This window comes from Rhynchophorus ferrugineus, unplaced genomic scaffold (genome assembly GCF_030347505.1).
Source record: "Rhynchophorus ferrugineus isolate W39M unplaced genomic scaffold, kcgeb_rfMv2 rfM1, whole genome shotgun sequence".
Classification (NCBI taxonomy): Eukaryota; Metazoa; Arthropoda; class Insecta; order Coleoptera; family Curculionidae; genus Rhynchophorus; species Rhynchophorus ferrugineus.
This window is the reverse complement of record NW_027472580.1, coordinates 48,504,859-48,516,569: the sequence shown is the minus strand read 5'-3', so window position 1 is coordinate 48,516,569 and position 11,711 is coordinate 48,504,859. Positions and strand designations below refer to the sequence as shown.

At 31.2% G+C, this 11,711-nt stretch overlaps 1 protein-coding gene across 1 annotated transcript; it reads right to left on the bottom strand.

Annotated features, from left to right (window-relative positions):
* Window positions 1-2,487: 2,487 nt before the first annotated feature.
* Window positions 2,488-9,266, bottom strand: LOC143203694 (uncharacterized). Its single transcript, XM_076415979.1, has 3 exons — window positions 8,696-9,266; window positions 8,031-8,418; window positions 2,488-2,552 (listed from the first exon to the last, which is right to left on the bottom strand). Exons 1-3 carry the CDS (start codon window positions 9,194-9,196, stop codon window positions 2,488-2,490), a joined length of 954 nt encoding a protein of 317 aa, XP_076272094.1. The 5' UTR covers window positions 9,197-9,266.
* Between the last annotated feature and the right edge of the window lie 2,445 nt (window positions 9,267-11,711).

Genomic DNA, 11,711 nt, shown 5'->3' with positions numbered 1-11,711 from the left:
ATTTTTAAACTCTATTTATTAAAATATTTTTTACCACATTTGTAAATCATATTTATATACAGTCTCATATACTCATCAAATTGTTATAGGATAAGTTAAGTTAATATTATAAGGCCAACAGGTTCTATTTCCTATTTTTTAATTACATATAATTTACTTTAAATAAGCATCTTGACTATGACTTTTGTGATTTTCTACAAATGAATGTTTTGTTGACATACATTATTACTAGACTGGTTAAAGAATTGGTTCCAGTAAAACAAAAATCTTAAAATAGAGCATAATAAAATCAGCACTATAATATATAAAACTACATTAAATATATATCTTTCAATTTTCCCCAAAATAGAAAGAAATATTAACAAATACAAAAACAAATAACTATAATTTAGTTAGTATCATAACATAATTATATTTTATGGTTCATTGAAGATGTATAAAATGGTACCAATCTGAAATTATCATTATTACGGGAACTTTTATTCGAACAACATACATAATCTTCAATACTCTTCCATTTTATCCATTCAAAAAAAATTATTTTACCAATCAACTACTTTTGGAAACGGGAGTAGCAAAATAGATTCACAAATAAAAGTTAATTTTAAAGTATAATTTATAGTTTTAATCTATTAATTTTTCTAATTTTGTTAAACATATTTAAATACCTTTAATAATCCCTATTTGAAATAATTTTGCGCCTTATTTTTACAGATTATCTGAACATAATTATGCCAAATCCTATGAGGATTCTGTATGGAAAGATCCAGAAAGCCGACACGCAGTAGCTATGGATATGTAAGTTGTCATATATAGAAAAGTTTAAATATAAATTTAATATCACATGAAACATATATGCTTAAATATATCAACAAAAAATTAGTTAGTAATTAGTTAGACTAAATTGGTATTGAAGTTCAGAAAATTTATTCACTATATAATAGGTGTATAGATGAATTTTGATATATAGTTCATTGTCCAATGTAGAAAATTTAGTTTATCTTCTAACTACATTTGCAACTATGAAATCTATGTAATCAAATTACAATTTATAACATTAAATTATCATAAGATTATAAGATTACAAATATAATTCGTATATATTATCTTTAATATTGTATATTTATTTTTCAGCCACCATATACTGCGGGAACTAAACCTGGACACGATATTTGAAGCTGGACAACTTGAAAATGAAGTTTTCGTAGAAAGCACAAACAAAAATAACTATTTCCTATATATCCAGAGGGTTATTAGGGGTCTATACCAGCTGAATAACTTTTAAGGACCAATTTAATTACTTGATACATAAACCATTATTTATTATATTATACACTCTCTTATCTATTAAAAACACAAAATAACAGAAAATTAATAAAAAAATTATCCATGAAATAAAATTATGTATAATGTAATTTTCCACTGTATACACATAATTTTAGTTAAATAAAATCCTTTAACTGGCTTATTTTTTGTTTCATTTGTTTAATTATACCTTTCATGTGCAATAACCTTTGAATATTACAATTATTATTATTCTCCTTTTACCAACTATGTGATTATCTGAACTGGACTTAAAGTTTAACGTCGGCTCCGAACCACGATCCTCAGCATTAAGCCTACCGACTAGCGAGTTGCCAACTTTAGAAATCATCCCAGAAGACATCCGGTCTTACCCAGCCTGGCTACTGGCGCGACAGGGATAATTTTCCTTGTCGGATTTTACACTCTTGCCTAGAACAATCACAAATTTTACCACTGCGCCACCAAGTGCCACCGGCGATATGTATATATTCAATAACAAGTTTACTGTTCGGTATATATTCAGCATTGTTCTCTATCTGTAAGTTAATAGACCGTATTTTACGTAACGAAAACTAGATACAAGAAACATAGGGATGTTCATTAAGAAAAATGGACGTTGTGTGTTGTATTCAGTATCTATTACTAATAACCTTTATATAACTTAACTTAACAACTATAAAGTTATTGACACTGCATCGATTTTATGGGCAAACATTAAAGAGATTCACGATACCACGTTGTGCACACTCTATTAATATCTAAAACAGAACTGCAGTTGACAGATTATAGAAAAATATTTATATTTTACAAAAAATATATCGATATTTTTAAGAAAAAATAGAAATAGTGAAACATTAGTCTTAAAAGTATACATATTTCTCTCAAAATATTTAAAAAACTAGTGCTATATCTGATGGACGTTTAAAATTAAGTAAAAATTTTAAAGATTTATTTTGAATTTATTTTGAATAAATATTGAAAAATATCGGCCAAAAAAATATCGATATATGGGCCAAGAATGACCTAGCGATATTCCAAACTATAGATAATGTGGTGGAAGCTTTATCAAGAAAAATATATCGGGTGACATATGGGTATACATCATTACATGAAAATATAGATTCACTAAAGATATTTTAAGAATGAGTAATTCTACATAGCCTCAAAGTACAATTAGTAATATCAAAGATCCTTAGGGATAGCCGAGTTTTTGGTGACATAACCCTCAATGACAAATTTTCCACCATCTAAAATTTGAAAATATTTCAATCACAGAAAAAAGTCAAATCATTCCTTAGACTTTTCGTTTAATACCGTGAGTTATCAAAAATGTTGACGAAATTACCAAACCCTTACAACTTGTCTCAAGAAAACTCGAAGTCGTTAAAAAAAACCTTGCCCAAGTCTTCGAGATGTATGAAAACATCTTGAAATTATCAATTAAATCATTTGATCCAATACTTCATCATCCTTACATACTTTTTATATTTAGACAATAAACCACTTATCCTAACTACAATCGTATCTAATTATGCAGACACATCACAAAACTAGTGGTAGCCAAATTTCAGTCGTTTAGATCAGTCAAACTCTAAACACATCTGAATGCAACTATGCAGAAATAGAGAAGGAAGTGATAGAGATTACCTAATAACCTACCAAATTCCAGCGGTAAGTTAACATATAAAAATCTAAAAAATATACAAGGTGTTCCAACATGTAAAAGATAGTAACATAAAAACTAGCCATACCAAAATTAGTATGTGGTCTAGATTGTGAATTTGATTGGGTTCAAGTTATAAATATGATATTTAATCAAAGGTCTTAACATATAAATAATAGTATACATTAAAGATGAATATAAACAACCAATACTAGAATTTCAAAATATACAAATAAGACCACCTCAAACATATAATATATTACATATTAGAAGAATTAAATAGAGTTAATAAATAAACATATAATGTTAACAGAGCTATAAACATCAAATTATATTTAATAGGACCAACAAAATTAAACTTAAACAAACCTTAACTATATGCTCTAAATGAAAAAATCTATACACTGCTCAATTTTTGACCCAAGAAATCCCAATAGATATAAACAGATTACAGATATTGCTTAAAAGAGCAACAAATATTTTATATTATTTGTTCATATAATTATTGATTCAATAATAATACCCATTTGCATGTTTCCATGTTTCATTATTCACCAAATCAATATTTGTAGAATATCGATAAAAGTTTCTAATGCCATCGTAATTATTGAAATATGTCGTTGTTACTTAATTATATTTCCCAAATCAATATTATTTTTTATTAAAGAAGTATTTTGATTCAATATTTTTCATTGAGGTAATTCGGATCTGAGCTTTGCAATATTATAATTCAATTTCACAAGCGGTATCTCAAGGCAATTATTATTTCACCTACTTGAACAACAAAACCTAATAAACTTAAAACACAGTTATAATATAAACAAATTTGAACATATTTAAATTTATCAAGTTGATTTATTTTTTTCTCTTATTATTTTTTATTCCTTCTATAGAAAGCGATCCTCGTTAATACAGCACAACAAAAGAAGTTTGATATTTCTTTTTATTATAATAAAAAAGATGTTATTAACTGTGAAAACATAATTTTATATTGTGCACTTATAGTCTCTAACTAGAGGCTATTCAATTTATATTACACAATTCATTCACTCACAAAACACTATAAAAGAACAAACTGTAGTTAACCTAAATAAATATAAATGGTTCGAACATAACATGAAAGAAAAATAAAAGAGATCCTATTTAATAAACCTCAACAAAAGAATATTGGAACAACAATTTTCCAATGCCAAACCAAAAAAGAGTTTAATAAATATGGAAACTAAATATTTTATATTAATTTATAATTGTTCCTATATCTGAACTATTTAAAGTTTATTTATAATGCGGCTCCTACAGCCTTGTAAGAGAACGTACATTTAGTACTAAATAACATAAGTACGTAAAGCGTAAACAGTTGTAAATAATATTTCTCCACCAGATTTTATATTTGTACTAGCTGACCCGACAGACTTCGTCCTGTCAAAAAGATTTGTAATGTGGCAGTTTTTGTGCCTACGTATTTTAAAAAATTCTCCTGAACAGAACCATCACCCTGGTGATAGGGCGTTGTGAATAAAAAATAATTAAATAAAACATATATAAGGATTGAAAAGTAAGTAATCGCTTTATTGTTAATCATGTGAATCATAATTATTATTATTATTATCATTGTAGTGCTTTGTGGTATACGATGTTTTTTGTTTGATTACCTGGCGCATAGATAAACAAATCTGATGGTTTTCCAACACGGGAACAGGCAACATACAATTGACCATGTGAGAAACATGGGTTTTCTAGATTAATACCACAAACACTTAATGATTGCCACTGGGACTTGTTTATAGTCATAGCAAAAGCAAGCCGCACTGGAAACTGTAATCGTTTAAACTCAAATGGCACATCAGTCGGAATCATTGGGATGCGCGGTATGAGAACATCTTCTCCTTTATACTTTCCTTTGAGTATAGTTGCTTCTATCACATTGTTTAGTAATTTTTTTATCGCTAACCGTGTACCGTTGCAAAGACGCGGTTGGTTGATATTTCGCAACATTATAACCACCGATCCAACCTTTAATTGAAGATTGTGAGGTGGCAATCCTGGCAAATACAGCGAGTTTAAAAATTCCGGTGGATAGTTGACTACATCATCTTGATTAGCAGCCGAATCAACTGATTTATATATCCTCAATTCGCCTGTAATTTGTTCTTGAATTTTGAAACTTAATTCATTTACATCTATGTTTTTTGCAGCCAGTATAGCTCGTTCGCTCAACCAATCGTGGTTTCTGTAATTTTGATAAACATCTGGAAACACCTTCTGAATAAGTTCATCTTTTGATCGAGTTAACTGACAAAAACTTTGATGAAAGTTAATGCAGCCAGTCAACATGTCTATAGGAAATTTGCCATTACCAATGTCAATGAGTTGTTTAGAGAATATGTTTCCAGATTGGTCATTTTGCAACTCGACACGCATATTCTTGCTTAAATGAAGTACTTTGACATGTTTCCACAAATTGGAGGACTTTAGACATGCATTGAGTTCATCAGCTGGCGTTGATCGTGGAATCACTGGCAATATTTGACGAAAATCTCCTGCTAATAAAATCATTGCACCACCAAATCGGTTATTATAGCTAGATCTTTTAAGGTTATGTCTAAAGCCTCCAAAGATTTTTTATGTGCCATCGTGCATTCATCCCAAACAATCAATTTACATTGCTGCAAAACCTTTGCCATTGCAGAGTTCTTCGAAACGTTGCAGGTTGGAGTTTCATTGCTTTGCATATTTAATGGCAATTTTAGTGCTGAATGGGCTGTTCGACCACCTTCAAGCAAAGTTGCTGCGATTTCCGACGAAGCGAGTGCAAGTGCAATTTTATTTTGTGAGCGAATTGTTGCTAATATTAATGAAATCAAAAAAGTTTTTCCTGTACCACCAGGTGCATCTAAGAAGTAAATCCCTCCAGTTTCATCATTTGTTACTTTCATAAGAGTTTCAAATACATACCTTTGTTGTTCATTTAACAGTGGAAGATTTTTTTGAATTAATTCTTTCAAAGCGTTGAGATCATACTGTCTTTCTCGATGCAACTCTTGGTTAAAAGCGTCATGCATTGGACGATTGGGCGCGGTCAGGCCTAATTGAATTAATAGTTTGTTTGACATTATCAAGCACATGTCCTCAATTGAAATCAATGCTTCATTGTAAATTTCTTCACTGATTTGTATATTTGGATTTCCCATTCTATTCAGTATTTGATACAAAATATCATCACACATATAATCTTTGTACTTCATCCACAAATCAATTGGGTTTGATGGGAAGCATTTAGATATGATTATAGAAAACAATGTTCGTATTTGATGAGCGTGTGATGATATTACAGCATCATTGAGAGTTTGATCCCAATGAGCGTCATTTTCAAGCAATTGCAAACGTTGACAGGCTTCTCTGTAGGATCCACACAATTCACCATCAACAGTTCGTAACTGTTGGAATGATGTTGGGCCACGTACATTGACTAATAGCAGTCGTAAATAAAAACATTCATCATTGCTTGGATGTACTGAATAAATCCGGCCAATCGCATCGGTGGAATATACATCTGTATATCCTGGAACTGGTTTTCCTTGTTTCCGTCGTATAAATCTCCTTGAAGATTGATTCCAGGTATAATATTTTGGCATTTCAGAGTATGGCTGAGCAGCTCTTTGTACTGCGTTCTGTGCTGTAAAATACACTCTTTGTCCATTTTCTAAATGCACAGCTAAGTGAACAACAGAAGGGTGTCTCTCATGAATAAGAAAATATTCGCCAAACTGCTTCATTACTACTGACATAGCGGCCCATTTGGTATTGGGTAACTTCATCATTAGAATTCTCTGCACCAATTCCAATCACAGCCATACCACTCCCTTTGGTTACATATTTGCAAATGTATTTAATCGATTTCACTGAATGGCAAGATTCAACGTTGATGTGTGCTTTGAATGTCTTTGATAAAATGGGTGAATATGGAACAATCCAACGATTATCTATTTCAATATCTTGTTGATTTAATTTGACAATTGTTGATTTTCCATTGTCTGCTGTCGATCTGCGACGATACAATGGATAACCGTCATTACCAGTAATTGTTTCCGATATTAATGCCCGTGGATATCGTTTTGAACATTTACCATCCATCATACACGATGAATTTTGATTAAGAGTTCCACAGGGACCATGTATCATGTTTTTGATAACTACCTCATGCAATCCAGGATCTACTTGTACATTAGGGATTTCAGCTGATATCACTGCATCAACTTCATTTGGCTTTATCTTTTCAACCAACCAAATCAAAATGTGTGTATGTGGCAATCCTCGTTTCTGCCACTCCACAGAATACATCCAGCAGCGTGTCTCACCAAACACATTATGTTTTACGATGAAATTCATTAAAGATTTCAACTTTTGTCTAAAGACTCTGGCTGTAATATCATGACGATCAATGGGTGATTGCCCAGGGAATAACTCCTGCTTAATTTCTATCCATTGCGGATTGCATGTAAATGTGATGAACAAATCTGCTGTACCATAATGACGAACATACGACATGGCATCTTGAGCATATTCGTGCATATGCCGAGGGCTTCCGATGTATGTTGCTGGAAGAACAGTCATCCGACCGACATTCTGTGCATTTCCATTAGTATTAATCGCATCTCAAAGGTGAATATACTCTTCAGATCGGAGTTTGGTTTGATTCAACCTGATGAATGTTAATCTCTCCGTTTCAATTTTAACATACATGTCAACAACATATTTGTGATATAATCGCCGACATTTCAATATGTGATTATCTGCATTTTCCCGAATCATTGGGCGGTATGAATAATAGTTCATTGAACTGACTTTTTTGTTGGTTTCAGAACCTGTAAACAGATTTTGTTTTAATAACATTCAAATACATAATATAGTGACTGAGATATTATCGCCATAGCTAAACTAATATTTTAGTTACCTGTAATGGGATTTATCATTTTTATTGATAAATCGTAGCCATCTTCACCTTGCCAAAATATAATGGGATATTGCAGTGCATCATATGAGCGGTGTGTTTCCTTTATACGTTGTAATTGATCATTCCGACGATGTAAAACAATATCACGGGATTCCAAATTTTCTCCAACTACAACGATAGCAACTTCATCAATAGTTGGTGCATTAAAACGTCTTGTATGTTGACCTGCAGGTGTTTTATCAGCTCTGATTACAATTTTGTGATTATCGGATGGCATCAGATCCAGGGCAGTTTTAAACAATATAATCAATTGATTGTGTTGATGAAATAAAGTTTGTAATTGTTCTACAATAGACCTCTTTACTAAATTGTTATGTGCACAACGCAGATCAATTTCTTGTGGTGAATTGCCCATAAAATAAATTTGCAGGAATTTGTTGTCGCTATCTGACACTGGTAACAGTGACCCTGCTCTGTGATATATTTGCCCTTGTATCTGTAAATAAATTATGGTGTGGTAAAAATTTATGGATTGTCAGTGATCAAACTTAAATAATATTTGATCTTAAAAAGTATATATTTAGTTTTAACTAATATCTATCAAATATAAAATATAATAAAAGTGTCACTGAAACTGAATCACCATATAATATGATGACTAAGTGATATATTTCGTAATGATTAAGAAATTGAAGATTAGTAACACATCTTAACTTTGGTGACAGAAAATTTTGTTCGCTAAAACAATTATGAGTAACTGCTATAATACATACCTTGGAAGTTGGCATAAAATTTTCCCGAACTACATTTGTTGCCCCAAATGAAGTCATTTGAAAGCAATTGTTATATTGTTGGATATGTGTCAAAAAGTGTATAGAATCTGTTCCTATTCCTGAAACCAATGAGTACAATGGTTCTGGTGGTGGATCCAATGGTATCAATTTCACTTTACCATTTGCGCAACGTGATCCATTGGCTTCGTTTTTGTATTTTAGTGCCTTACAGTGTGAGCAAATCAAGTTCATAGAACCAATAACAACACATTGGTAGTTACTGTAGTCAATTGACACATCGTAACTGAAAGCAGCTCGATTCAAACTTGCGCGATTATTAGTTGAATGTCGCGCTCGCGCTTCACGCGTTTGTGATATCCGAATTCTTTCACGTTCATTTCCGTCGTCACGTTCTTGTGCAGTACGATTAGATCGGTAATTAGCTTGGTTTATAGCATTTCTGGTTCTTCTACCTAAATTGCTTCGTCTTATAGGAGGCATATCAAATATAAATTATTTTTTCACTAATCACGAACTAAACAAACACTAACTAACTAAACACTCTGCACAAAACACGATATACGAATTTGTTTCGTGTATCAGTTGACAATTCATCTGTCATCTGTCAAAAGTCATCTGTAACAGACAACTTTTTTTTTTAAATTTGATATGACTTGAACTCAAATCCTTTTAAGCCGTACGAATTGTTTTATTTATTTAAAATTTGGATATTAAAAATAATAAAACACTGTTGGCAACGCGATTTTTGTTTGACTGATGTAATGACGTGGAAACTGATGCATTTTATCTCGCGTGCCGAAACTAATACAAAAGAAACGCGAGTTACGGAACGCGACATTAAACTCCTCCAACTATGTATTCTGTGCTCCAACGCACACACGCACATTGTTTTGATAGATATGATCTTTGACGTTAGGAACACACCTACATTGCTTAGAAAACAGTGAGTGCTTGTAATTTAATATGAACTTTATACCATAGCAATAAAGCTCAAATTGACTACGTTTTAGTTACAAATCATTTGTATGGGAAAAAGAAAAGGGCTATTTTTAGGGTTTTTCCAGCAATAATTCTAATTTTTCTCGCCGTAAAAACCATCCTTGAACTTCAACGAACATTTTAAAAAAAGATTTGGCCAAATTGGTCCAGGCGTTGTTGAGTTATGCGCTTACCAACACATTTTGCGATTCATTTTTATATATAAGATTGGTCACACCCATACATTTAATACAATTTATGATTTAATCTTCAGAATTCTTAATTATTAATTGTTGATTTTGTTAAATTTCAACTTGTTCCACAACAATCATTAAAATGGGAAATACCAGTAGCTACCTTTTTGAAAAAAGTATCTGTGAATGAGAAGCTACATGGCGAAGTATAGAAATCGGAGAAGTAGTTGAAAATTTGTAAGAATCATTAAATGTTTTTTTTTTTAATAACAAAGAAAAAAATATGTATTTTCAGTAAAGCTGTAATACATGAGAAATGCATGAACATTTAGCAGCAGGTATAACTGAAAAAAGAAAATAGTTCCTGTAGACTTCAGTATTTTATGACTGTTGGAGAGAATATTATATATATTTAGAAGGTTCAGGGCTTTGCAATACCAGTAGTATATTTAGCTTTCGAGTAAATCCGCATACATAGTATTATATAATAATTTGGATAACTGAATATTTTATATTGCAAATATCTAACTTTAAAAATTATTAGAATGCAAAATAACCAGATAGAACCAATTTCCTAAGTAAAAATGATTACATAAAAATTTCTACTCTTACTACTATTTGTACTATTTCTATATTTAAATATTTTTATGATAATATGACAGTATGTTAAATATTAATATGTGTAACTGTTAAATTGAAATCCAATAATTGTTACAACTTATCATTTAATAAATTCTATATTCAATTCATCTTGACTATCACTTCATTCCAGCATTATATTCCAACGATATGATTAGTAGATTGTTTACTAATTACTATATCGTAGGGTATATATGATTACATACAATTAATTAATTACAACTTATAAAATGGGAAATGATATGTCAAAAAACTATTATTGTATTTAAAGAAGTGTTTATACACAGATTTTGACTTAACATATTACGAAGAAATCATTCTATATTTTAAATATGCAACATATTCAGTAGTAACATATTCAGTAGTTTATTTACTTCATAAATATAAATTTACGACTAATATTAAATTTAGCTCCAGTTCAAGTAAAGAGATATATAAACAAAAACTTACATTAGAGAAATTATTTGTTCCCTACTCTCGCTTTCTTTCCATGTCGAATCATCGTTAGTGAAAGCAAAATTATGGCCTCTCGGCCTATAATATTCTATGCACTCCGTGGTTCCCAACTACCAAATTCACAGAAAAACTGGCACCCCAACTGTAATCGATTTTGTGAACCACATATTCAACAAGTTCCTCAAAACTGGAGCCCCCTCGGATAATCCCCTCTAAAAATCCCTCCCTTGCACCTCGATAACCCCCAGTCTACTGTTCATTCCAAGCGGCCAAAAGCCGCTCTCGGGCCCTTGAGCCATCCGGACATTCATGGACGTCATTTTATGTCAGCAAGGGTTTGTAAACCAGCTGGGAACCAGGATAGAAAAAGAAATGCAGTTAACGCAGTTGTATTCAGTTTTTCAAGTTGTAAAGCACATATCAGGATGAGAGAATTATTTGAAATTAAATTTCAACTTGTCCGACAACAAACATTAAGATGGGTAATGCTAGTAGCCACATTTTTGAAAAAAGTATCTGTGTATTAGAAAGGGTACGGCGAAGTATGGAAATTAGAAGAAAAGTAGTTGAAAAACTGTAAGAATTATTTAATATGCTTATCTCGTTAATAACAGAATGATAAATATTAATTTTTAGACAAGCCGTATTGAATAAAACAGGATTTTGCGACGGCTATAACGCTAATAACCTAGAGGAGCATATTGTAGAAAATAGTTCATGTAGACTTC

Bases quoted from the DNA above. Each gene is read 5' to 3' on its own strand.
- LOC143203694 (XM_076415979.1), bottom strand. From the start codon at position 9,196: ATGCCTCCTATAAGACGAAGCAATTTAGGTAGAAGAACCAGAAATGCT. The intron at 8,419-8,695 runs GTATGTATTATA...ATTTATTTACAG, and splicing joins ATTTTATGCCAACTTCCAAG to ATACAAGGGCAAATATATCA. The intron at 2,553-8,030 runs GTATAAAGGAAA...TTCAAATTTTAG, and splicing joins TCGGAATGATCAATTACAAC to ATGGTGGAAAATTTGTCATT.